The 27,434-nt window shown below is 42.2% G+C and overlaps 1 protein-coding gene across 1 annotated transcript in view; it reads left to right on the forward strand.

Moving 5' to 3' along the window:
- The window catches only part of stab1 (stabilin 1), a 55,529-nt gene that overhangs the window by 15,679 nt on the left and 12,416 nt on the right, over positions 1-27,434 (forward strand). Inside the window, exons 13-56 of the mRNA XM_061070599.1 lie at positions 174-311; positions 626-697; positions 1,289-1,402; positions 1,720-1,773; positions 2,703-2,783; positions 2,889-3,047; positions 4,217-4,279; positions 4,995-5,087; positions 5,185-5,271; positions 5,369-5,480; positions 6,585-6,771; positions 7,756-7,849; positions 8,260-8,418; positions 8,676-8,771; positions 10,441-10,533; positions 10,675-10,722; positions 10,899-11,035; positions 12,318-12,429; positions 12,552-12,629; positions 12,763-12,864; positions 12,965-13,069; positions 13,472-13,606; positions 13,766-13,894; positions 14,351-14,404; positions 14,688-14,801; positions 15,348-15,543; positions 16,400-16,495; positions 16,638-16,683; positions 17,934-18,013; positions 18,096-18,221; positions 18,701-18,774; positions 21,848-21,919; positions 22,217-22,336; positions 22,438-22,485; positions 23,464-23,544; positions 23,747-23,893; positions 24,194-24,328; positions 24,402-24,461; positions 24,624-24,800; positions 24,947-25,039; positions 25,213-25,359; positions 25,882-25,938; positions 26,020-26,179; positions 26,982-27,131. Coding sequence (XP_060926582.1) covers positions 174-311; positions 626-697; positions 1,289-1,402; positions 1,720-1,773; positions 2,703-2,783; positions 2,889-3,047; positions 4,217-4,279; positions 4,995-5,087; positions 5,185-5,271; positions 5,369-5,480; positions 6,585-6,771; positions 7,756-7,849; positions 8,260-8,418; positions 8,676-8,771; positions 10,441-10,533; positions 10,675-10,722; positions 10,899-11,035; positions 12,318-12,429; positions 12,552-12,629; positions 12,763-12,864; positions 12,965-13,069; positions 13,472-13,606; positions 13,766-13,894; positions 14,351-14,404; positions 14,688-14,801; positions 15,348-15,543; positions 16,400-16,495; positions 16,638-16,683; positions 17,934-18,013; positions 18,096-18,221; positions 18,701-18,774; positions 21,848-21,919; positions 22,217-22,336; positions 22,438-22,485; positions 23,464-23,544; positions 23,747-23,893; positions 24,194-24,328; positions 24,402-24,461; positions 24,624-24,800; positions 24,947-25,039; positions 25,213-25,359; positions 25,882-25,938; positions 26,020-26,179; positions 26,982-27,131 — 4,681 coding nt within the window. The remainder of the gene's footprint in view (positions 1-173; positions 312-625; positions 698-1,288; positions 1,403-1,719; positions 1,774-2,702; positions 2,784-2,888; positions 3,048-4,216; positions 4,280-4,994; positions 5,088-5,184; positions 5,272-5,368; positions 5,481-6,584; positions 6,772-7,755; positions 7,850-8,259; positions 8,419-8,675; positions 8,772-10,440; positions 10,534-10,674; positions 10,723-10,898; positions 11,036-12,317; positions 12,430-12,551; positions 12,630-12,762; positions 12,865-12,964; positions 13,070-13,471; positions 13,607-13,765; positions 13,895-14,350; positions 14,405-14,687; positions 14,802-15,347; positions 15,544-16,399; positions 16,496-16,637; positions 16,684-17,933; positions 18,014-18,095; positions 18,222-18,700; positions 18,775-21,847; positions 21,920-22,216; positions 22,337-22,437; positions 22,486-23,463; positions 23,545-23,746; positions 23,894-24,193; positions 24,329-24,401; positions 24,462-24,623; positions 24,801-24,946; positions 25,040-25,212; positions 25,360-25,881; positions 25,939-26,019; positions 26,180-26,981; positions 27,132-27,434) is intronic.

Below are 27,434 nucleotides of genomic sequence, written 5' to 3' on the forward strand. Positions count from 1 at the left end.
TCAATTTTTTTGCTCATATTTGTTAAACGCTGAGGACAAATCTTTCGGAAGAAATCAGCTGAAACTTCCCACAATGTCAAATAAATGAGATTATTGTGTTAACCAGGTTATTTGAGATGGACACACTGACTGTGACTCTTGTGGCCTCTCTTTCTGTGCCCTTGTTGTTGCAGAGGTTCATCCTGATGGAAGACCCCAGCAGACCATACACCGTCCTCCAGGAAGACCTGCCAGCAGCCAATGGGATCATCCACATCATCGACCGGCCAATCACAGTCCCTCAGTCTGATCGGTCGCCTCGTGACGAACAGGTGAGTTCAAGAGTTCATTTCACCAAATATGGAAAACTCTGTGATGACACAAATTACAACATCTACACAGGACTGATAATTATTGTATTCAGACTTACAGTTCCAACTAAACGCTTCAGTTAAACTGTCATTCCCATGTTTAATGAAACCTTTTTGTTTATTGGTGCTCAAAAGTAATACAAATCAATATGGTTCCATTGCATGACTATTTATCATCCATGGGAATAATCTGACTCAACGGTGGAACCTCGTTTCTGACCCCTGGTCGGTGTGAATAGGGATTTGAATTCTTTCCTCTTTTTCCTTCTGTCCAGTTTGCTGATAAGACGATCGGAGAGATTCTGACTACGGATGGAAAATACAACCGCTGGCTCTCTCTGGTTGATGTGAGTGTTCTGTCTCAACATGAGAGGAAATCGAACTTTATTGGTCAAAAGCAGTTTTCAGTAATTCTATCTCCTGCTTCTTCTGCTCTATTACAATTCAGAAGAAAGAAAAACAGTAACAAAACGATTCAACATTAAATGTATCTACTCTTATGTGAGATGTTACACGTCCCAAGTGCGAAGCCAATAAGACGAACAGTTCTCGAGACATGTGAGCCCCAGACAGACAGAGACTTGTGGGAGGAGTTACCACCTCCTGTCATCATGCTTCACATCACATACATCACTGTTTGCTCTCCATCATGTGCATATACAGGACGTGTTAATATTCTTGTCTTAAACAAATAAGCTGGAGATGTATTCAAGAAACCGTTTCTGCTGACTAAACATGTGTTTGCTAGACATTAAAAGCTGAAATCATCGGCTAGTAAACATTTTGGATGATAAAGCTTCTTATTACAAACTGCACATGTGTGACAATGGGCAGGTTGATCGCCATAGCAACAGTAACTACTAGGGAACTGGCACTAAACAGGAATCTGTGCTAAATCCGTGGTTCTAATCAGAAGTGACATGTTTGTGTGTTTGTAGAACTGCGGGTCGCCCCCCCCTCTGCGGGGTCCCGGACCCCTGACGGTGTTTGTTCCCACCAACGCGGCGGTGGATCGAGCTCGAGACGGCAGCATCCTCTACATGCTGAACGATGTGAGGACACAACGAGAGAGTCACGTCTCAATCATTCTTCAGTTTCTATCTATTTGTGGTTAGAGATAATATCATCCAGGTGGATTAAAGGGAGGAGCCTGCTGATATTTAATTTTTCTCATTGTTTTTCTAAATCTGAAACCTTGTCAGTTCCTGCTGAAGATGTAAATCTTTAAAAGCTGTTTCCAAATACTTGGTTTAGTATTAACAACGGCTCAGTACTGTAAAAACCTAATGTCAATGTTCTATGTAAAAACAGCCAATGTTTAATTCTGTGAAAAAAACAGCCAATGTTTAATTCTGTTCTTTCTTTTAAGGCCAAACCCAAACTTCAGGAACTCCTCAGACACCACGTTTACTCCAAGGCTGCGGTAAGACCCCCCCGACCCCCCGTACCCAACTCTTCCTCCATCAATCCGTCTCTTTCTCCTTCTACGTCTTTCTTTCCTTTTGCCTTTTGCTTTCTACTCAACACGATGGTTAACAGCGAGATATCTCATCACTGCCCACACGCTTCCAAGCGTCCTTTACGTTGGCACGGTGGTTGAGCAATACATCCACTAGAGGGCAGCGCAGACGATGGAGGAGGCTGTGAGAATGTAGCTCTTGGGAAAAAGTTTGCTCCATTTTGCCTTTTTTGGCTCCTAATAAGGTTTCAGAGGAAGTTTACAAATATACACACAATTAATGCAGATCAGGGACAGAAGGCTACTTAGTTTGTATTTTCTTAGGAGAAAGATCATTTTTTATGTCTGTGTGTTTTGTAGTTCTTTGTCAGCCACACTAATTTTAGCACGCTGTAATAAGAGTGGATCCAGACTGACGTGAAACTGAGTCTAACTAACACCCCGGTCAGAGTTTATCTCAGCACACTCAGCTCGGCTGTGGGGAAACTCTCCTCCTGCAGTTTGAGAGATGACCTGGAGTTTCAACCGTCGTACTCTACTCCGCTACTTCACCTTATCTTGGGGAAGTGCAAAGTAATTCGTTCATATGTGTCATAATTCACAAAGGTCTTTAATTCCATGCATTTTGGTCTTAAAAGGTCTTAATTTTAACTCGCTTAAACCTGCAGAAGCCCAGTGATAGATTTTACAGAGGGATCCTAAGAGTCCTAAGAAAAGGTCGTGAACATATCACTGAACAAACTCTTTACCTCTACTCTTCTGCCACCTTCAGGAGAAACGTTACAGTTTTAAATCCACTCAGGATTGTGGCTCTAAGAATAATGACGTTAACAGCATGTTGTTGTTTTTTTTAAACCCTAAAAGTTCTATTTGATCCTTTTTTCTCTCTGTAGCTGACAGTCGACGAGTTGTTCTCCCTTCCTAAGATTCTGACGATGGCCAATCAGATCGTCACCATTTTTGTGTCCGAAGCTGTAAGTGTCTCCGATTTGTTCCTCAGTTAATTGTCATGATTAATTCACAGGAAACATTTCGCAGTTTCCATTAGCACTGGCTGACCCTCCTGCTTTCTCCTGCAGGGTGAGATCCTGCTGGGGGAGAAGGGCGTCCGACTGGTGACCACCAACATCGTGGCGTCCAACGGGGTCATCCATATGATTGACGGGCTGCTGTACCCGCCCTCCATCCTCCCCATCCTGCCTCACCGCTGTGACGTCATCGATTACAAGATCACCGTGGTGAGAAGCCCGAGGGCTCTAAGTAATGTCATCAAGATAACCAGTAGGTGGTGCTAACCCAACAGACGAAGGCCATTTTACCACTGCAGAAGAAGAGGGCTTGTCGAGATGAAGCCTCCAACTATGTGTGACGGTCTGTGTTTGTACTGCTGCTCTTTTCACTCATCTCTCATGACTCAGGCTTGGTAGAACAATTAAACTTTATTCTCTGTAATCACAAATGGAACACAATCATTCGGTGTAGTGGAAACTGCATCTCTCTGACACGTGATCGTATAGATTTGCCTTAAACTACTATAAACAAACATACCTGTAATCACAAATGGAACACAATCATCTATAAAAGAAAAGTTACAAAAAATGCATATTATTAAACACTAAATAAACCATAATCAACTAAAACACTGACAGACAGAAGGGACACAACTTACTCGGTGTAGTGGAAACTGCATCTGAGGGAAAAAAGAGGTTTTCTCCCGCTAATCCCCACTAATCCCCGGAAGTTCCTGTTGTGGCCCTTCAAAATAAAATAAACACGGCAAAATAAAAGAAATACACAAAAAACAATGACTGCAGTTCCAAGTTGAACAGGATTTTAACAATCAACATATTTACCCCGTTACATATGCAGCATGTTTTAACAACATTTGTTTCGTTGATTCATTTGCAGAATCCTCATTGGTCCACACACTCCTGGTATTTTGTCTCCCAGAGCAGAAATAAGTGACATTTAAATAAGTGACATTTAAATGCCACTCAAGGCAACAATTATTCACAGAATCTGTTTCCATTGCACAAAGTGGCGGATTCATCGATTAAATAATAAATTAAAACACGGCTATTCTCCAAAGCAGTTTTTTTGCTATAAATCAAGATCTCAACTACATGTTTTTATTTAAAAACACTTATAAATAGGACTGCATGAGCTCACAGCTAGTGGCGCCTCGGGGTCAACACTGGTGAACAGGAAAGGTCAAAGTCTGTGCTTCATATTCTGGAACAGTGAAAGCAGGTGATGATGAAGTGTGCACATCTATCAAGGATTGTGTAACTACGTCAAAATCCTTTCAGCATCGACCAGATGTGTGAAGTCTTCAAAGCTCATGCTGGTGTTAAAAGGACAGATTGTGAAAGTGTTATTAATGTGTGTGTGATTGTGTGTTTTTCAGGGTGAGTGTGTTCACTGCAGTTACCTCTATGAGACAGAATGTCCAGCTGGCAGCACTGAGATGGTAAAATACGTCATTGTTACTGCAACATCATTTCTATTCTGTTCAATTCCCCCCTGAGATCTAATGTATATATATTTATAGATTTATGCAGCGGGTTTGGTAGTTCATGAAAAAGGTGAAAGCTCGTGCTCATGGGAACGATGTGACTTCTGGTATTAATGGTTTGAGTTAAAGGTCTGAGTGTTCCATGGAGTCACAGTGATGTCATTTGCTATTTATACCTGTGAAAGCACAGATTACACTTGGCGTCATAAACATAAAACATTTTTAACGCTCGTCCTACTCTGTACTCTGCACAAAACTCAGCTACTCAGAGATGTGCATTTATTAAACATTATATTTTACATGTTAGGATCAACTTTGAGAGTATTTGAACATATAACCTCTGTATTTTTAAACCCGGTTAAAAGGGTTTTTAGTAGTTTTTCCTGACTCTTGCTGAGGTTTAAGGACAGAGGATGTCACACCATGTTAAAGCCCTATGAGACAAATTGTGATTTGTGAATATGGGCTATACAAATCAAATTTGATTGATTGATAACAATGAGAATTGATTACCTCTTGTTTTCAGTCTATTATGTACAGAATATTGCGTCTATTCTTTCGGTGGACACCATTCCGAGCATGAAGTGGTTCACATTGTATATTAAAACATTTTACTTTGCCTAATTTCCTTGTCTTTCATGCACATAAAGATTTGATTCTGTCTCTCCAGGACAAACATCAGATCGGTTGTTTATACTTCGCGTCTCCTCTGGCAAACCATCAGAGTTCCGGCTGCGCTAAGTACTGCAACACCACCAAACAGGTGAGAGAGGAAACACCAACACCTGCATCAGGAGCTTTATTCTTACTGAACATTGTGTGTCTGTGTGTGTTTGTGTGTGTGTGTGTGTGTGTAACAGGTAACGGAGTGTTGTAAAGGTTTCTTTGGTCCAGACTGTAAACCCTGTATTGGAGGATTCCAGAATCCCTGCTACGACAAAGGAGCGGTGAGCAACAAGCAAACAACTGGGTCACAGGAGTCTCGTCTCTCAAGTGTTAATGCTTCACTTACATTTATTTGTTTATTTATTTCACAACATGCAGTGCTTTGACGGTATCCATGGCAACGGCTCGTGCCTGTGTCTGTCAAATTTCAAGGGGCTCGCCTGCCACATCTGCTCGGATCCGTCCAAGCACGGAGAGAACTGTGACGAAGGTAAACACCGGAGAGTCTCCTCGTCTTCACGGCCTCTGACTCATGGTCCACAGATCGATACTCAGCCACTCAGGTCTTCAGAGGCCGAAGCGATCAGGGAACAAATCGATGCTTCAGTGCTCCTGGTCTGCGATTGAACGAGTAGAAATGGCTGCAGTCATTTCCCCCAGTTGCTTTAATGAGACGGAGAGCACCGGGTCATTTAACCTGATTTTAGCTGCTCTTAGCACGGAGGACACAGGATGAGAAATCACACAGTCGGTAGATATTATTCACAGGCTGCTGTGCAGGAGGAGTAAAGGTAACATGTGCAACTTGGAGTGAGAGATACATTTAGACATGTCACCTCACCATCTGTACATCGTCTCAACACCTCCAGAGATGCTTCGACTGCCTCTCGGATGTGTTTACTCGTAGCTTTTTGGGATCAGATTGCTGTATGATCCACTAAAGCTGTTTTCAGACACAAACTCCTGATAATGTCCGGAGCATTGGGACATTTGCAGGAGCCAGAGTAGAGCAGCAGGAGGCTCCCACGTGGGTCGTTATCACCAAACGCTCTCGAGCATAAAGGGATTCCAAGGTCACATCTTCACTGGCGTCTTCTCTGTGTAGAGCAGCTCTTTTTCCTCCTGAGATATGATCTTCTCTTTGTTCATTTCAGCTTCTGCATCTGTCACGTGTTAGAAACGTCATCAACATTCGCACTCGCTCACTGGGAATTTTCCTTGAATGGAGCAAGAGGAAAAGAAAGTTATTTAAATTTTTTTCTCATGGACACATAAATGCATCCAATAGTTCTTGAGACATTTCGAATAAAACCACAAAAGTCAACCTCATGGTGGCGCTAAAGGAAACCTAAGGAAATCAACAATGGAATTACAATTATTCCTCAGATGACGATTGTCTGTCATGAGTAGCTGCTCCATTTTAAGAAATGTAACATTCATTTAACTCATTAATAATTTTCTATGAGATATTGTTCTGTGTTTTGCTCTCAGTATTATTTAGTCGTGTTTAAATTTGTCCACTTCATTTTTAAATGACGTATTTTGACTGGCGTTAAATGGTTCTGCCGTTGTGTGTGTGTGTGTGTGTCTTCAGAGTGTCGCTGTGTCCACGGCCTGTGTGATAACCGTCCAGGCAGTGGGGGGGTTTGTCGGAGAGGATCTTGTTCTGAAGGATACTCTGGGGACCGCTGTGACAAGACGGCCACGCCCTGTAACTCTGACGGGCTGCAGGAGCACTGTCACATCCACGCCTTCTGTACACACACAGGCCTGCAAACCATGTATGTGCATCACAGGGTTAGAGTTATACCGAAGTGTCCTTGGGCAAGATGCTGAACCCCCGACTGGCCCCTCTTAGATGTTGAATGCAGCAATCAGAAGTCACTTTGGATAAAAGCCTCAGCTAAATGTATTGTCGGAGGTTTCTCCTGTTGTTACCTGAACCTGATTGTGTTAGAACTAGGGCTGGGCAAGTTAACTCGTTTTAATCGAGTTAACTCAAGTGATGAGTTAACTCGATTAATTATTTTATCTCGCATTAACTCAGGTTTGATTATTTATTGTTTTATTGTGAAAGTCGGGCTTTTATTTTGTGAAAGTCTGTTGCTAACTGCTGCGGAACAGGAAAAAAGAAAATAATTGGCGGATAAACAACCATGGATAAGGGTACGGAGCTTTTACATGGCCATTTTCATTTTAAAGTCCTTCCAGACGGCGGAGTCGACAGAACCAAAGTAATTTGTAGCCACTGCCAAGGTGAATTTTCTTATCACCGGAGAACTTCCAGTCTAAAATATCACCTGAATGCAAAACACACAGTTGATATCAGCAAATTATTCAACGAAACAGCAAGTGGAGCGAGGCTTCGGCAGACTACGTTAGACGCAGGGAGGAGTATACATCTTTCACAACGTAGAGGATAACATTAATGCCCTGGCAGTGGCATTGACCTTTAATTTTGTATTTGCTTTGATAACATTGTTAAGAGATTTACACTGAATATTTTATTTAACTGCTACTGTATTAAATGCTGATGTTAAAAGTGTTTGCACAACAAATGTTATGGCACTTTCGTTCATATGGCAGAACATTGAAAATAAAATTGCGCTATACACTACTTTTTAATTCATTATTGGATTTTGCGTATACAAATGCGATTAATCGTGATTAATCGGGGAAATCATGCGATTAATCGCGATTAAAACTTTTAATCGTTGCCCAGCCCTAGTTAGAACCAACCCATGAATCTGTGTGTGTTGCCTCAGGTGTGTGTGTAGGGACGGATACGAGGGCGACGGTCACTCCTGCTCTCCCGTCAATCTTTGCCTGAAGAGCAACCGAGGAGGCTGCGACACCAATGTAAGTGTGTCAGTGTTTGTTAAAGCTCCCTGGAGTTCTCAATATTTTCATCTGACCTATTCTATTTGACCTAGAAATAATAAGCCCCCTTAAAGGTGGTAGAGCAGGTTCACGTGCCCTGTTGGGATGAATCATCGGCCTCTCCTGAGCTGGAGAGAAGGGGTCCCATGTCTGTTCAGTGTTCATTCTGACATTTTTATTTGATCCTGGAGAGTTTCATTCTTTAAACCCAGCGTTTATCTGCTTGCTGTACCTGGATCAGCTCTGTTCAGTTTAAAATAGCAGATATTGAAAAATCAACATTGTCAAACTGGCAGTTTGTCTCGTGTGATTTTTATATCTAAACTTGGACTTGGATTCAAAGCTGTCAAACTGCATTTCCAACATGTCCTCTCTCTGCTTCCCTACAGGCCGACTGTGTGTACGTGGGTCCGGGCAACATGTCGTGTGTGTGTGTCGAGGGCTGGACGGGTGACGGCAAAGTGTGTGTGGAGACCAACAACTGTCAGCTGGAGAGTCGAGGCGGCTGCAGCTCAGACGCCGACTGTAACCACCTGGGACCCGGGCAGGTCAGTTCATACAACTTAGAGTTAACACTTTTCTGTCATAATTTAAGTTTCTAAACCATGTACATTGTAATTCGCTTTGTAACTTTGTTTAAAACCGTTCTTCATAAATCTTCTTATTCTTGTTCTGATTATTATTAATGATAGTAGTATTATCTATCTAGTATGAACAATCTATGAATCAGCTGCGTGACCGTATATACTTTAGAAGACTGTTGAGAACTTTGTTTGTTTGTGTGTCTCTGTGTGTGTGACTGCAGAGTGAGTGTGTGTGTAAAACAGGTTACATGGGCAACGGGATTGTGTGTGACCTGATCAACCCCTGTCGCAAGAAAAACGGAGGCTGCCATGGCGTGGTACAGACACACACACACACACACACACACACACACACACACACACACACACACACACACACACACACACACACACACACACACACACACACACACACACACACACACACACAAACACACACAGGACAAACTATTGCACAGAAACGTCTTGTGCACTGGAGGCTTCTCGGCTTCGGAGCTTTTCCGAAGGCAAAGACCACGGTCGTCCAGAAAACTGTGGCTGTATGCGTCTCTTAATGGTGGATGATGTGGTGGTTTAGATTTATAGCTTCACCATAGATTTGAAATTGAGTGCAGTAACAGGTGGGCGGGGCTTCAGCCACCTCTGATTCAAGGATGTGGAATTTTCCATATATAAAAATGTCAGAGATGTCTCCAGCAGTTGACTCTACTTAAGCTAAGGTCCAAAATGGTTTGAAACACTGGTTGGGGTTATAAGCCCATGTCCAACGCATGAATGAAGTGTTTTTATACTTTTGAGATTATGATTAAAACCATCGTAAAAAATAAAAAAAACACATTTAAGAGGCGTGGCAAACTACCTCTTCCACAGATTGTGGTCACACTTCTGTAGGAGGTAGTTCTCAGTTACAGTAGTTAACTGTGAACTAACTCGGAGATTGTTTCTATTGCTGCTTTTGAGTGAAATATCTTCAAATGTCTCCTGCAGAGGTTGTGATTCTGCTTCATCTCAAGATTCTGATGTCAAGTATTTGTTTCTGTTCTGAGTAGGGTTGCAAAGGGGCAGAAAGTTTCCGGTAAATTTCTGGAAACTTTCTGGAAACTTTCCACCTGAATATTAAGCTTGGGAATTTTGGGAATTTTGAAAAAAAAACAACTATGCAAATTAAACGCTAAGCAATAAAAACATCATTCAAAACTCTATTTTAAAGATGTGTGGAATGCAGCACACGCTGCACGTTGAGTTTCAACCCTCCACTGTGCATTCTTCCATCACATGCACAGATAACTCCCAGCATCCTTCACTCTACAGCAGGGCTACTGATGCCTGCTGTAGAGTGCAGGACTAGTCAGGTAAGTTTCCATGATATTACTGGGGAAAATATAGTAGCATGCTGATTGAGGATTGTTCATCTGTTCATCTAGCCTATTTCCATTCATTTATCCATCAATTGTAAAATATTTTTACAGACGATTGCAATTGTTTGGCTAACTATTTATATCTCTGGCATTGCATTAGTGGTTTTTTACAAACTTTTTTCTCATCTTATTCTACAGAACAATGCCACGTGCACTATCTCATGTGTGGAGACATTTCACCCCATTCAATGTAGAAGGAAAGGCTGTGTACATTTGCAAATACTGTGCAAAGACCTATGTTAAGAATGACACAACGATGCAGAAGCATATAGTCAAGTGCCCAAAGTTTCCTCAGGGCTCAAATCAGCCTATGACACAACAAAATGTTTATATTTATGTCTGTATATGACAAGGTAAATACAGTTAGTATAAATTACCCACAACATTTCCAGTTTATTCCCGTTAATTTCCGTTAATTCCCGTTAATTCCTGTTAATTCCCACATATTCCAGTTAATTCCCGTTAATTCCCATGGAAAGTTTCCAACTTTGAATATTCCTGGAATTTTGCAACCCTAGTTCTGAGTGAAAATCCCCCCTGATCCCTCTCTGCTTTTACACCATGTCAGGCAAAGTGTGCGGTGAAGAACGGCACTCGCACCTGCACCTGTCCTGATGGCTTCGCTGGAGATGGGATCCTCTGCTATGGATCCTTACTGGAGGTGAGTATTCACATCAGAGTCATGCAGGCTGAGTAGTTTTTGCATAATCCTGCTAACAGACAGACAAACAGCAATGAAAACATAACTTCCCTGGCTGGGGAAAATGACATTCATTACTTTAATAACTGTGTGTGTTTGCAGGAAATGGACCTGAACCCACAGATGTTCACATTCCACAGGCAGTTATTTGTGAGGAGGCACCAGACTCAAATCTTCACTACTAACAAAGCTATGATTCTGACATGCTTGTCATGCTAAAACATCTGCGAGGTTAACAAATCTACATCATTGTTTAATGTGTGTCTGTGTGTGTATCTGTGTGTGTGTGTGTGTGTGTGTGTGTGTGTGTGTGTGTGTGTGGTTAGATGTGTCCTGCTGTGTTTCAGGAGCTAAGCGCTGGGAACCTGACAGTGTTGGTTCCGTCAGGAAAAGCAATGAGTAACATGACTTCATCTGAAATCAATTTCTGGAGCAGTCGCCACCACCTGCCTCACTTCCTGCGGTCAGTCACCTCACGTACTAATATTTTGATATAATAATATTCCTGTTTATAATAATAATAATAATAATGCATTTTATTTATAGCCACTTTTCAGAGCACTCGAGGTCCACTTACACGACAGAGATAAAAACAAAACAGCAAAAAAACTGTGTATCATAAACATCTCATGAATAAAATGAGCAGTGAATGACACATGCAAGAGAATCGAACTAAATATGCCTGTTTGAAAAGATGAGTTCTTAGATGAGACTAAAAAATGGAGAGAGAGTCAATGTTAAGAATGTCTGGTGGTAGAGCGGCTGAAGGCTCGAGATCCCGTGGTTGTTAAACAGGCAGGTGGAACAGTGAGGTGGATGGAAGAAGAAGGTCTGAGGGTGAATCCTCTTGTTCTGTGTTGTGAGTAGGGTTGCAAAATTCCGGGAATATTCAAAGTTGAAAACTTTCCATGGGAATTAACGGGAATTAACGGGAATATACAGGAATTAACGGGAATTAACTGGAATAAACTGGAAATGTTGTGGGTAATTTATACTAACTGTATTTACCTTGTCATATACAGACATAAATATAAACATTTTGTTGTGTCATAGGCTGATTTGAGTCCTGAGGAAACTTTGGGCACTTGACTATATGCTTCTGCATCGTTGTGTCATTCTTAACATAGGTCTTTGCACAGTATTTACAAATGTACACAGCCTTTCCTTCTACATTGGATGGGGTGAAATGTCTCCACACATGAGATAGTGCACGTGGCATTGTTCTGTAGAATAAGATGAGAAAAAAGTTTGTAAAAAAACACTAATGCAATGCCAGAGATATAAATAGTTAGCCAAATAATTGGAATAGTCTGTAAAAATATTTTACAATTGATGGATAAATGAATGGAAATAGGCTAGATGAACAGATGAACAATCCTCAATCAGCATGCTAATATATTTTCCCAGTAATATCATTGAAACTTACCTGACTAGTCCTGCACACTACAGCAGGCCTCAATAGCCCTGCTGTAGAGTGAAGGATGCTGGGAGTTATCTGTGCATGTGATGGAAGAATGCACAGTGGAGGGATGAAACTAAACGTTTCATACATCTTTAAAATAGAGTTTTGAATGATGTTTTTATTGCTCAGCGTTTAATTTGTGTATTTTTTCAAAATTCCCAAATTTCCGAGCTTAACTTCCCGTGGAAAGTTTCCGGAAAGTTTCCGGAAATTTACCGGAAACTTTCCGCCCCTTTGCAACCCTAGTTGTGAGTCTGTGTTCCTTTACTCTTCCTGGTTGCAGGGCCCACATCCTGCCAGGAATCTACCTCATGGAGAATCTGGAGGGGCTGGTGGGCAGCCGGTTGCCCACTCTAAACCCTCTCACCTCCTGGGAGATCAGCAACAGCAGCGGCGTAAGGATGTGATAACTGTGTCTGACATGCAGCTGGCTCCTTACCAACATTCATGCAATTTACAACACCATGTCCTCCAGCTATCTTCGTAACTTTAGAGGTTTGGCTTATTTTTGTTCCAGGTGATTCACATTGGAAACGCCTCCATCATCGCACGCAACCTCCTGGCAACCGATGGCTACATTCACCTCATAGACCAGGTGAGTGTCAGCTTCCTAACGGCAAAACTATCACCCAAGAACCAGATCTAAAATTGTGGAAAAGGTGTATTTCTTATTTAGATGGATTCAATCTGATTATTTGCTTGGTAACCTTTAATTTGGATCTGATCAGATACTGGCACCATCGATGTCAGGATACCCCCCCGAGCCTCCCACGCTGATGGGCTTCCTGAACTCCTCCACCAACTTCACTCTCTTCAGACAGTACGCTCAGGTGAGATATGTCTGTTGGTGAAGTCACCTGTGTGTCGATTCAAAACCTGGTTTGTTTTAAAACTGTGTGTGTGTGTGTGTGTTTGTGTGTGTTTTCACAGATGTACAACTTATCAGAGAGCTTAAATAAGTTAGTTAACACCATCTTGATGCCCACAGACGACGCCATCAGGCGACACCTCAGCGAGACTAACTCCTCGGTCCTGGTAGGTCCAGATCATATGAGCCAGTTCAAAAACTCCTCATTAAAATAAATAAAACCAGATCAGGTGATGCTGGGTTGATGGGGGTTATTTTTGCTTTAACCAATCAACAGTGACTTTTCCCATCAACATCTTTTTTTCGTCAACGCAGAAGCATTTGCAAAAACAAAACATCTCATTCTCATTTCAAAAATTTAATTTTTCCGGCTCTGCCACACGAAGAGGACGTCATCCTTAACTCATGAAATGCTGGGATTGGCCAGTTTTTTCCCAACAGGGGAAACCGCTGCGACACGGCCCAACAAACAAAACTGGATCAATAACACAAATCAATAACAAGTCAATAAACCAGAATCTGTTTGTGACCCCTTCCTTTTTGTCTGTGCATGTTTTGCATCTGTCCAGGACCGGGATGTGTTCAAGTACCATGTGATCTCCAGGAGCCTGCTCTACCCTCACCAGCTGTCTGACGGCTTGCTCAAGAGCACCTGGTTGGGCAGCGACTACCAGGTCCAGTTCCACTTAAACCACAACAACCAGGTAGCTTCATTCACCATTCATCTTTTATATTGATATAAAACAATAATATAAATATTTCCAGATTTTAGCTCATTTGTGAAAGTCAAACCTGATGTGTGTGCGTGTGAATCTCGACCCGCCAGGCGGAGCAAAGAGTCTGATTTGTTTCTCATCCTCCAGACAGTTGTGAACAACGTTCCTATTGAAGGAACCTTCTTTGAGACGTACAACGCCGTCCTCATCGTCCTCCCGCAGGTCCTCAAAGTCCGCCGCAACAGGTGCAGCAGAGAGGTCTACCTGCGACAGGATGTAAGGAAGAAGGGAGGGAGGGATGGTTCTATGAAGGAATAATGTAGGAGACATAGATGGACACATGAATGGACTGACAAACAGACAACCAGCAGATAGATGGACCAAAGAGCCAATAGAAGGACATGTTAGTGTCTAGACATGATTGAATGGATTAACCTGATTATTTGTGTAATGCATCAGGGCCGGTGACAGTGGATAATGAATCAGATGAAGCACAAATGGCTCAAACTGAAGCATTTATTGACACTTGATGCTTCAAAGAGAAAAGCAATGAGCAATATAAACGAACACAGTGTAATACCACCCAATTTTGAAGGAGTTCCCCTTAAAGTCCATCAAGCTGTATTGTTTTTTTGCTTCAACTCAAACCACTCCCTCTCTCTCTCTCTCTCTCTCTCTCTCTCTCTCTCTCTCTCTCTCTCTCTCTCTCTCTCTCTCTCTCCTTGTGTGCAGGGGAGGTGTACCGACTGCAAAGGAGCACCTCGATGCAACTACGGCTACGAACCAGTAAGAACGGTGTCAGTGTAAAGAGTGTGGACACAATAAGATGAAAACCCAAGTAGCATAATAAAAAAAAGATAGAGGATCTACCTTACAAAAAATGACCTTAGAGTTATATTAACAAAAACACTGTGGCATTCACAAAGGGACATTTGAAAAGATTCAGTTTGATTTGATCGCACAGTGTTGAAGTGTGCATGTTGTGTATTTGATCTCTGTAGGCACCTTTCTTATTCTACAGCTCTCACTGTGTGTATCTGTTGTGTTTTTTTTACGCTTTTTACTTCAGATCCAAGAAAAGTTTCCTGCAGACATGCAGTCGAACTGTCAATTCAGGAAGCGTTTTAGTCTCCGGAGGAAGTGGACGCAAGGCTGTGTCATCAAATGTCTTCATACCACCTTGGTCTGCAAATTGTATTATTACTGTTACTGCTAATAGCCAAAATTCTATGCCGTGCATGAAGTATGATTTAATGCAGTTGTTCACGTTGTATATTGAAAAAAGTCCCGTTAGAGTGCTGGTTTCTAATTTCTTGCTCATGCACAGACCAGCAGTGCCGCTCCGTTGGTGTAGTTCAGTTGTTTCTCTAACAAACCTGCAGAGCTTACAAACCTATGTTGCTAACATGCTAGTGAGGCTGAGGAAGCCGATTGGCTCCAGGAGGAAGCTGGTGCCAGGCTGTGAAATATCATTGGTTTATCCAGCATTAGGTTTCCCATGGTTTGCTGATATATCAACTACTTCTACAACTACTGCTGCTGCTACTTATAGCTACTACTTCAATTCTATAGATCAGTTTGGATATAGAGAACTCTTTTATTTTGCAATTCAATGATGGTTTCCTGTTTTTTGCCATGAGGTGAAGGCATAATAAACATTTGCATAATAGACACTTAATAGGCATAAAAACAAAACAAATCCTGATAACACTATTGGTCTGTCCTGCAGGATCACACCTGTTGCCCCGGCTTCTTTGGTCACGAGTGCTTCAAATGCCCTGGGGACGTCGGCAGCTGGTGCTCCAATAACGGGCAGTGTAAGGACGGTGTCCTTGGCAACGGGGAGTGCAGTTGCTACGAGGGTTTCCATGGCACCGCATGCGAGGACTGTGAACCAGGAAGATTCGGAGTCAACTGCTCCTCCAGTGAGGACACTCATCCTGACAGAAACACTCCTCAACACAGAGAGAGGCCCTGAAGCTTTGTCTGCAGTGATGTGTTTCTGCCACAAGGGGCCGTTACTTAGTTAAACTGACCACACACACAAAAGTAGACTTTTTGAGATTTATCTGGTACTCGTTGGACTGAAAAATCCAAATCATCTGTTTCTCTCAGATATCTGTTAGTGGATAATAAAGCCATACAAACTGTAGGTATTTGATCTCAGACTTAAAGTCCAATAATCAAGTGACTTAATGAAGACAGAGAGAATAAAACCTCAAATACAGCTCGGCTGCCTGAGGGCAAAAAATATGCAAATAGTGATATTTAGCAAAAAAGGTCTGTGCATGTCTCTTCTCTGCAAAACTGAGGTAATGAAATGCAGGCTTACTGATGGAGTCTAGGAGCCGCTGCACACTAGAGGATGAACGGGAGGATTTGAGACCTGATTTGCGGCGGCCGGGAACGGTCACAAACCAGCCAACTCACCTCCAGCTCGCCCTGCAAAATGTTTACACCTAGACTGGACTACCACGATAGTTGTTGTTTTAACAGTCCTCCTCCTAAAAACCTTACAATTCTAACAACCCTGCTACTCTTACATGAAGAAACGCACAAAACCAACTGGAGAAACAATCTAAAGCAGCACAACAACGTACAATTCTCACAGACCAGCAAAGCTTACACATCTATGAGGACGACTGATAACTTTAAGAAATCTGAGATTACACAACAGAATATATGTATCATACACCATTGTTTAATGTGTGTGTGTGTGTGTGTGTGTGTGTGTGTGTGTGTGTGTGTGTGTGTGCGTGTGTGTGTGTGTATCTGTTGCAGAGTGTGTGTGTGACCATGGGAAGTGTGAGGACGGTCAAGCAGGAAGCGGCAGGTGTTTGTGTTATAAAGGTTGGAAAGGATCGTCCTGCTCTGTAGGTAAGACACACACACACACACACACACACACACACACACACACACACACACACACACACACACACACCTCACTGAGTGTTTTTCTCTTCCTTGTTGTCACCTGAAATCATTGTGTGTGTGTGTGTGTGTGTGTGTGTCTCAGAGATTAAGGACGACGCATGTGGAGGTGTGTGTGACGAGAATGCCAAGTAAGTCTTCCTGTTGTGACCATGGCTGAGTTGTGTGTCATGTGTTTGTGTAATTTGGATCAACCACCAGGGCTATAAGTTTACCCAAAATGCAACCCTACCTGGTTGTCTGTTAATCATTCACTACATAGCTCGTTTTCCTCTTTTTAATGGTCTCCGCATGTCTCCTAAAACGATACAACACAACAAGACGTCCAGGAGGGGAGACGAGTCATTGATCTTTATAGACAGTTCATTGTCAAAATGAACAACAGTGTGTGTTAATGGTGATTCAATTCCATTTAATGTGTATAGCTCTAAATCACAACATAAATTATCTGAGGGCACTTTACATAGTAGATAGGACGGAACGCTAACCTGGAGAAACCCAACAGTGGGCAGCAGTGTGTCCCAGTGATTCTCTATGGGACAGAGGAACAGGCTAAATCCACCTCACAGCGCTGGTCAGGCTTCACATCACTGAAGTGAACATCACCAGACTTATTACATGACGCAGCACAATGATCACAGACAACAGGAATCGTCTGTGGCTGCTTCAGTAGGAATGTGACATCATGTTTAGGGATGGGGAAAAAATCGATTCTGTTACAAATCGCGATTCTTGTGAATGACGATTTAAAATCGCCATGCTGCCTCCCAAATCGATTTTTTTTTTTTTTAAATTAATTTTTTATTTTTCAAAAACATATTTATTGGTTTATACCGGGGGGATATATGGGGGGAGCAACATCACCCCAGAGCATGTTGACCAGCTCTTGTTTTTGCACAAGAATCTAAACATACCCAAGCACTAGCATTGCATCGCCTACACTCAAACAACAATAGCCTACTTTTTGTTTATTTCAAAGTTTATATTTTAAGTAAACTTTTATTCATTCTATTTAATTTACCTTTTATTTATTGTTTAAAAGTAGCCTAAGTGGCATACATTTCTTAATCTGTCAGTTTGTGTGCAGTTGACAGGGGCTATACAATAATAAGGCACATCTTATTTATTTTCTCTATTGGCTGCCCGGCAGTCATTAAGTTAATGTTAATATTTGAAATAAAACTTGTAAAGCTCAAAATGAATTTGACTGTGTTGTATTTGAAGGAATGATTCAACATTTTTCCATGGTCCAGTATTTAAAAAAAAAAATAACCAAAAGAAATCCCAGGAAATCGTAATATCGAATCGCAATACTTACAGAAATCGCAATACATATCGTATCGCCACCTAAGTCCCTAATCATGTTTGTGTTCTGCTGTAGTTGCATCACAGGGCCTCAGGGAGCAGCTGCTGCTTGTCTGTGTGTGGCTGGATACGAAGGCAACGGGACCTACTGCAAAGGTAAAAACAAACACACACACAAACATGTACGTGCCCTGTGCATGTATTAAATCTGAAATACTTTTCTCTCTCTGTCTCTCAGAGCTGGATCTGTGCAGCAGGTCTAACGGTGGATGCTCAGAGTTTGCAGTCTGTGTGAAAGTCTCGGCAGGATTGAGGACCTGTACCTGCAAAGAGACGTACACTGGAGACGGAGTCGTCTGCCTGGGTTCGTAGTCCTGACTCCTGACCCCTGACCCCTGATCTCACAGCCCCAACCTAAAGCTCCAGACCTCTTATCAAGAGCTGACAAAGTCTCGAAATATCAACTATCAAATTCCTGCCCTTGAATGTTCCTCAAGATGATCTATTTTGTGGGAAAAAGCTCTGAGATGTTTGGGAATCCTCTCTTTCTCTTTCTTCTTTGATTGAGAGAAGATAACATCAGAATCAGAATCAGAAATAGATTATTGATCCCAAGGCGGGTCGGACCCTCATCAGTGTCTGAGCCCAGTTCAGATTAAGGTCTATGAACCCTCCCGGGTAGTTATACTCCTGCTCATGTCTACAGTGTGTGTCCAGCACAGAGTGGGGGGAAAGCGCAGCTCTAGCTCTATGAAAAAAAGAATCAAATACACCTTCCAACAACTCCAAAGCTTTCTGATTCACAAGTTGTGTACTTCACAAATAAATATTTTGTGTTCACAGAGCTGGACGGCTGTCTGGTGAACAATGGAGGCTGCCACAAGTTAGCAGACTGCATCAGAACAGGTCCCAACATTGTAAGATATCACTGTCCTCTAATTAAATCTGAGTTTCCCGTGGTGCACAGTGTGAGATACGACCCAACGCTGGGTCAACCTGGATTTCATGGTTTAATTTCCTCCTCAGTTTCCGGAGGCGGCAGTTAAGATCAAATAGCATCTGAAGGTTTCTTCTTCTTCCTCTTCTTCTTCTTCTCCTTCTTCTTCTTCTTCTTCGTCTTCTTCTTCTTCTTCTTCTTCTTCTATTATGCAAAATCGACTGTATATATTCCTTCCTAGTGCAGAGACAGAACTGTAGTGCATGCCAATACACAACTGCAGCTGAAACTATGAGGTCTGACTATCTGCATGGACAGTAACAACTTTATGGAAAGTGAACAAGTGTTAAATACAGACACAGCTTTACAATGCAGCAATGGAGCAAAACACGACCTTTGAGATCTCTTGTTATTCTGAGTAGGGATGAGTATTGATAAGATTTTAACGATTCCGATTCCTTATCGATTCTTGCTAATCGATTCGATTCCTTATCGATTCTCTTATCGATTATTTTTGGGCAAGGGGGGGGGGGAAAGAGCACAAACGGGTTCATTTACATTAATTTTCTTTTATATAATTTTCTATAATGATGCACACCATATACAGTATGTATACATAAACATTTACATTTTTTAAATAACCAAAAACATTCACGTATTCCTCTTGAACTAAAGATAAACCTGACATTCTTCTGTAGAAATTACGATAAAATAAAACTTATATAACTTAAATAAAACTTACTCTGTTTAATTTAAACATGTTACTAGAAACTACAATGCTCCTTCCTTTTTTAAAAAGGGTATATGAAAACTGAGCTGCCAAAAATTAAACTAGCAGTGGCAAATACCATCAAGTCTGCACCAGCAATTGTAATCAACAAAATCAACAATTCTTGTGCAGAAAAATAAGCATGTCTGCTTTCTCCGGAAGGATACGGGATCTCTCAGGACTAATTTTGTCTCCAGCCGTGGAGAACACTCTCTCAGATGGGGTGGAGGATGCCTGAACACACAGATAGGACTCAGCTAGACCTGACAGCGGGGTAAAGTGTGTCTCTGGTCCCACCACCAAAGGGTGGCGTTATTCGTAGTGGGGATGGAGGGCAGACTTCTATACAGCTGAACCTCTTGATGCACTCTCTGGGCCATGGACTCAGGGAGCTGTTGTTGTTGCAGGGACTGCGACGTTACCGCCGAGCGAAGCTGCAGTAGCCGCCGAGCTACTGCGACGTTACTGCCGAGCGAAGCCGCAGTAGCCGGCGAGCTACTGCCGAGCGAAGCCGCAGAAGCCGGGGAGCTACTCCGGGTTGCCGCCATGACATGTTTGCTGCCGTCTGAATGAAAAAGTTCGCGCATGCGCAACGGCACAGGGAACCGTTAGCAGAATCGTTAAAGAATTTCGCTAACGATTCCAAGGAATTGGTTCACTGGGAACCGGTTCTAAACAAGAACCGGTTTTCGATTCCCATCCCTAATTCTGAGTGTACAAATTTGTATTTCTTCCAAATGAAATGGTGGCACGGCAAATCAGAATACAGCGGACTGACACTTTCTAGGCAACACCTCCTGAACACTGCTTTGACAGGGGGAGATTGTCCTTGGCAGCGGTGTGTGCCCCCAGAGTGACTTTTAGTTTTTGGTGTTATACACTATAAACCGGGAAAACATTGTTTTCCAAAACAATGATGTCTTCTTCCCGCTTTAGGGTCGTTGGCTGTGCAGCAGTTCAATTAAGAAGGACTTTCTCTGACACAGCTGTTGGTATTAACCACTTTATGTGTTATATTTATGATCTTGTTAGAGATTTTGCATTTATACGATTTTATAACTGCTCCACAGCAGCTTGGGAATTCTGGTTAACATCTCACTGTTTCCTACTCATTCCACTGACGACAGAAGGAGAGAAATACATAAATGAGAACATCTATATGGTTAATGTGACCTCATTAGATTAGATTAGATTAGATTTCTTTATTTATCCACACAACGGGGAAATTCACTTGTTACAGCAAAAAGAGAAAAACAGAATTTAAATAACAGTGCCGAAGCAACAATAAAAAAGAAAGATCAAAATATATACACTACTAAACTACACATAATGAGAGTAAAAATATACAGAAAACAAAAACAACCTGCAAAACAGACACTGTGCAAAAGCAGGTACTGGGGAGAAAGTGGAGTGATGTAAGTGTTATTGTAATGAAAACAAAAGTATTATAAGTAATATTGCAACAGTAGTGACCATGATACAGAAAAAATAATTAAAAGTAAGTGACCATAATATAAATAATACTACAAGATAGTATAAAGGAAAATATAAATATTGCAATGTAACCATTATAAGTGACCATGATACAAATATAGATGTAAAGTGTTGAATATTATTGTGCATAGTAGTGATCTGAGTAAAAAAATAAAAAATAAATAAGAAAAATAAAAATACAAATACAGCTATGGTGAGAGGTTGAGTGGAGATAGAGATAATAGACAGGGACTACAACATTATCAGGTGGTGCTGGTGTTGTAGAGCCTGACTGCAGCCGGGATGAAGGACCTGCGGAACCTCTCCTTACACCGTGGGTGTAACACAACACAATAACACAATACAGCTACAGAGAGCAGGAGATCACTGGTGGAGGGTGGAAGAACTGGATCTGTGTCTTCAGCTGCCTAGTCACAGCTCAATCTGTGGCAGGGAAGTTAAGATGGTAACTTTTTGTCGTCTCTATTTTTCTCTGTGAACATCTTCAACGTTGATAACCGATGATACATCACAGCTGCTGTCACTAACCTGTATTCAGGTTTGTTTTGTCAGACAACGTCCTGAGCATGGAATGATTCAGCTCTGCCGTCCGTCCCACTCCGTACCAGATGTTTTTAATGTGAATGCCCAAAAGAGGCTGGAAAGAAAGAGAATGATCCGCCTGGATATCTCTGGATGCCAGTTGATTTTGCATCAGAGCTGCATTTTAAAATGTAGACAGCTTACTGTAGACCTGATGGATGAGGTTTTTCTGACTGTTTCATCGACTGTTTTGCTTTTTCTTTTCCAGACGGCCTGCAACTGTCGACCGGGCTCTCAAGGATCAGGCAGGTTTTGTTATCCTGCCAACCCCTGTAGAACTGTACGTCTACATATCATCTGTTTCTTCATCTATTATGTTTTTGTCTTGTTTTATGGAGACAAATCTGGAAGGTCTGAATGACTTCTTTGGAAAGATCTGGCTGTTAGCATAGGCAAATGCAACAGACACAAGGTACTGGTGGGGGTTCCACACAGTCAGAGAAATGGATCAATTCATAAAGATATGATAGAAATAAAGAAAACCAACTGGTGGTAGATGCAGATTGTGGTTTGCAGGTGTTTTAATTTGTGTCCTGTAACAGCATTTGTGGGTTTGTGTGTGTGTGTGTGTGTGCAGAATAACGGTGGCTGCAGCAGATATGCTCGTTGTCAGTACTTGGGCGATGGCCAGAAGAACTGCACCTGCCAGAGGGATTATATCGGCGACGGAATGGATTGTCGTGGAAATACCTTCTTTGTAAGTCGCTGGACTTCTGACCTCGGACTTGCCTCTGACCTCCTGTTGCCACACCTGTCGTCTTCACAGGAAGTTGTGTTGTCTGTTTGTGTGTCTTACAGGAGGTGTATCGATCGCCTGAGAACCAGTACTTACACCGAATGATGTCTGTGAGTTGTTGTCGTTTACTTTTAAATCCATAAATGACATACTTTACTAATTTTTATGCTTAAAATTGATGCTAATCAGCCAGACATTGAATTTCTATGTTGCACACAAGTGTCAACTCACTGTGACGCCATTGCTTTGTGAACTGATGTTCCTTGTTGACGAATGTCGCGAATTCCAGTCTTTTTCTCCCACTAATGCCTGATGGTGCAAATACTACACATACCATGAAGGTATTGGTAGTACTCTGCCGCCATCTAGTGGTCGGAGTGGAGAATACATACTAGCCCCTTGGAACTGTGCAGCAAAGTTATTTTGAGGTATTGAGCTGTATTACTGTGATGATGGAACAGAAATGATTGTACAGGAACATATGTTTTTATTCAATTTCAAGCAAAAGCAGCATCAATATAATATCTACATACCAGAGACTGGAAAATTTCGTAAATTACATTTATGCCCCATTATGCCTAATGTCGCTAATTTGCCTCATACCTACATTTTATATCTATTGTATATGCTATATTGAAATTAACAATCTCCACTTAATTTAGAATCTGTATGACAGCCAAAAACACAAATAATATTTTTTTTTATATAATTGGAAATTAATTCAGGTATTAAGGGGTTAAAGCCTTGAGTTTGGCATTTTGTCCGACGCCATCTTGATTTTTGCTGGTAAATATCCCCCAAAAGTGAAGCAGCAACATCTTGATCGCCCCCTGTTGGCTGGCAGGAGCAAAGGTCATGGGCATGGGCCAAGCAAAAAAATAATATAATGTCCTACTAATACATTTTTGAAAAGAAAGGTTTGAGGTTTATTTTGTGTAGTTCTTATCACACTGATGTATTATTCTGTTTGTTTTTAGTTCTTTGATTGTTAAATCTGGTTAAACAGGACCTGATTTAATTTGCCTCATGAAACCGATCCCAGATCCATCGTCACACAAGTTCATCTGATTTTTTTTTTTTTTTCTCAGTTAGCAAAAACTCGGACTCTTAATGACGGCGGACCGGTCACTGTCTTTGCTCCTGTTATGGAAATCTACAATGTAACTATTGTAAGTACAGTATCTACTTTTTGTATATAATCTAATGCAACAATTGGTTTTGCCTATAAATGTATTTTTAATAAAGAATATTAAAATATACATCTTGAACATAGTTGCTATTGCATGATATGTGTATCATTGATATCCGTGTGTGCGTGTGTGTGTGTGTGTGTGTGTGTGTGTGCGTGTGTGTGTGTGTGCGCCCGTGCAGATTGAAGAATGGAGGTCGTATGGTCGCCTCCCTGACTTGAGCCTTAACCACCTTGTCGGCTGTGAGATTTTGACCTTGAGTGACCTCAAAACAACCGAGCGTGTGGTCTCATTGTCGGGACACATGCTTCACTTCAGCGTGCAGCAGGTAACACACAACACACACAAACAGGTGTCCGACCAGGATGAGAGAGACTATGAATTATCAACTCAATATTAATATAAGTTTATAAATAATTTTTTATTCTTTTCATTTATACCAAACCGCAGCGATTCAGTCGATGCTCCTTCTAGTTGCATTTAAAATAATGACATTTGGATTTAAACGGTGGATTTGATTACAGGGGGGTCAAAATGATTCTGTCTGTGTCTGTCCAACTGTCCCTGTCTTGACTTTTATTTTCTACTCATCTCATCTTTGTTTGTACCTGTCTGTCTCGCCCTGCAGGGTTCGGTCTGGATCAACAACAGGTCGAGGATTGTGAAGAGTGATTACACCACGAAGGACGGAATCATTCACCACATCGACTCGCTGCTGACACCTTACCAGCTGCAGGACAAACCACTTCTCCAGCCCGACACGGTTTGAGTTTAAAACGATTGATGATTGATCAGATTAAATAGACAGAGAGTGTGACCCCCCCCTCTCTGTTTAGATGAACTTCACCACAGCAGCTGCATTTTATGGCTACAGCCGCTTCTACAAACTCGTGGAGGTAAATCCATAACAAGAAAACACGTTTCTCTTCTACAGCTACATCTGCCCACGCTGACAGTATATTAATAAAGATACGATATCTTTACATGAACATTGGGTCCAAAAAATGTACTGGGAAGAGTGAAAGTACTGCTAGTAATCTGTGTGGCGAACCCTGTAGGATGCAGGGCTGCTCCCTGTGCTGCAGATGGTCGTCAACCAGCCGCTCACCGTGCTGTGGCCGACGGACGCGGCGCTCCGCTCGCTGCCGGCCGAGCAGCAGCGTCTGCTCTCCAGTCCCGACCACCAGCCGCTCCTGGCCGCCACCGTGAAGGCTCACATCATACGGAACGCAAAGGTAGGACATAGACATGGGTAAAATAAGATACATTATTGTGACAGTTAATATGATCAAATAATATTGGATGTTGGACATACATGATTTCCTTTGTGTGCGTGTGCGTGCGTGTGTGTGTGTGTGTGTGTGTGTGTGTGTGTGTGCAGTTGACCTCTACCCTTCAGCTAACTAGATTTAGCAGGCAGTACCGCACCATGCACGGATCTGTCCTCAAATTCAGCTGTGACAAGGCCGTGGTGGTGAGACAATACACACTGTTTCAAACCTATACTGCAGCCAGCCACCAGGGGGCAATCACTATGTTGCTTACAATCAAATTTAATTACAAAAATTCACCTGCACTCCTCCCTCTGGTTGTGTTGTAAAAAACAGTATGGTTTGTTTGTGTGTGTGTGTGTGTGTGTGTTTTCAGGGGACTTTGTTGATTAATGAAAATCAAGCCAAGGTGGTGGAGTCCCACCTGAACTTCAAAGAGGGCGTGGCCTTTGGCATTGACCATTTACTGGAGCCGCCCGGCCTGGGAGCGCACTGCGACGACCTTGAAAACAGAACTTCTTACGTCAGTTATGCTTTTACTTTTACTCTTATTAGTGCAACTGATTTACCGTGTGCTCACATTCTCAGACAAGACGCAGTAATATTGAATCCGCTGAACTCTTTGCATATTTCTTTGCATTATGTCACAGCAACTGTTTTTCCAAATTTGTTTGCAAAGTCAATGAATGTCAATGACCGTTATTAGTGACTGAGCTAACAAGCTTGCTGTATAACAGAGCTTAATAACTTTAATAAATGATGTAAAATATAACTGGAGCTAGCGTGTTAGCCGTTAGCTTAGCAACAGCAGTAGTTCACCCACTAATCCTGTCCCCATGTCACAGAACCAAATATGTCCCGATCATCTCAATTTGTGGTTTGAAAATATAATTTTTTTTCTGGAGTGACCGGGCTTTAACACTGCAGCTTCCACAGCTGATGTTATCAGTGCCAGTGTTTCGAGTGTGACTCCACACTGCTGTCGTTTTTAAATGTCCTTCTGTTGGAATGTGGACTGAATCTGCCTGTCTTTAAAATGTCTCAGGGGAGGTGTGAAGTATGCGGCTACCCGCCACCCTGCCCCATCGGTCACCAGGATACGGTACGAGCTGCCTGTCTGCCCCAAAACACGAAAAACATAACATTAACTGTGGAGATAAATGTAATTCATGCTTTATTACAGGGAAATGTGGAGCCTTGTGCGATTCGCCACAGGGGGAACTACAGACGTTTTGGTTTTTACCCGTCGAATCCTTTCGGCCGAGTCGGCTGTAAGAGAGTCTGTCTGTCTCCGGTCTGGATTCAGAAGTGCTGCAAGAACCACTACGGCCGAGACTGTCAGGGTAAGGGAGCTGAGGAAGGAGGGGATGAGGGGAGGGAGGGAGGAAGGAAGGTGGGAAGGGAGGGAGGGAGGACGGACAGATGGGAGGAAATATTGTGTCCTCTACACAGTTCATTCGTGGAGATTTACTGTTTGTGGGAAGAATGTAAAGATTGACCTCAGGGTGGCGCTAGTCCTAATCATTTCATCATTAAAATCCATGTTTGAGCCTCTGGAGGGCAATTATTGTTATTATGTTTTTCAATGGATGGGGAAAACAAGTATACAAGACTTGAAGACCATCCACAGTTTCTGTCAGTGTGTCCATCCCCTGTAAAACAGTTCATTTCCCCAGTAGCTCAGGATCAGGATCATTCATTGCATTCTGCTCATGTGTGTTATGATATATTTGTTTCTGACTGGTGGTGCATTTGTACAAGAACGATCGGTGGGTCAACCAACACTAATCAGAATCCTCCTCTGTGGCAGATATCGACTGGATGTGAGAATGTAGCCATGACACCTCTGGTTGGTTTCATGCTTGTGTGTCATCTTCCCGTTTGGCAGACATTTAGATTTGTCACAGAAGTAACCCTGAAAAATCTAAAAGGGAGAAAGTTATTCTTTGTATTACGTTCCATGATGGCGCCCCCTGGTTTTGCATCGAGACAATTTATGAAGCACCATCGACCACAGACCCTCCAGCTGCTGTCAATCAAATACAGATGTGGACACGCCTCTGCTGCCTCTGGTTTACCTTCCTTTTGGATGAGCCCTCTGATCAGAATGTGTTTTTGATTCTATTCTTTCCCTCTGTGTTCCAGTCTGTCCAGGTGGCGTGGAGGCCCCTTGTGGAACCAGCGGGACCTGCGACGATGGCGTGCGTGGTTCAGGAAGCTGCAGGTGCTCCTCAGGCTTCAGTGGAAAAGCCTGTGAACTCTGCCGCAACGGCTACTTCGGCCCCAACTGCACAGGTACAGCAGAGATAAGCATGCAGGTGATCCTCCGAGATACTTCACCCACTGGATAAATGCTAGAAACAGTCAAAATCATCATCTTTAGCATCATATATCAGATTTTAAAAGCTTCCCAGTTGATGGTTAGATTTCAGTTTAGTTGCATATTGATAAATATGCAGATTAGCACTCATTTTATATATATTCTTTGAGACAATTGCAAAAACTACATTAAAGCAGAAGCTTCTAGTTGAAATGACAAATGTCTCCGGCAGCAGTTTGTATCATCAGCACCCACATACTTATATAATCAGGATTACT

This window comes from Limanda limanda, chromosome 4, assembly GCF_963576545.1.
Source record: "Limanda limanda chromosome 4, fLimLim1.1, whole genome shotgun sequence".
Lineage (NCBI taxonomy): Eukaryota > Metazoa > Chordata > Actinopteri > Pleuronectiformes > Pleuronectidae > Limanda > Limanda limanda.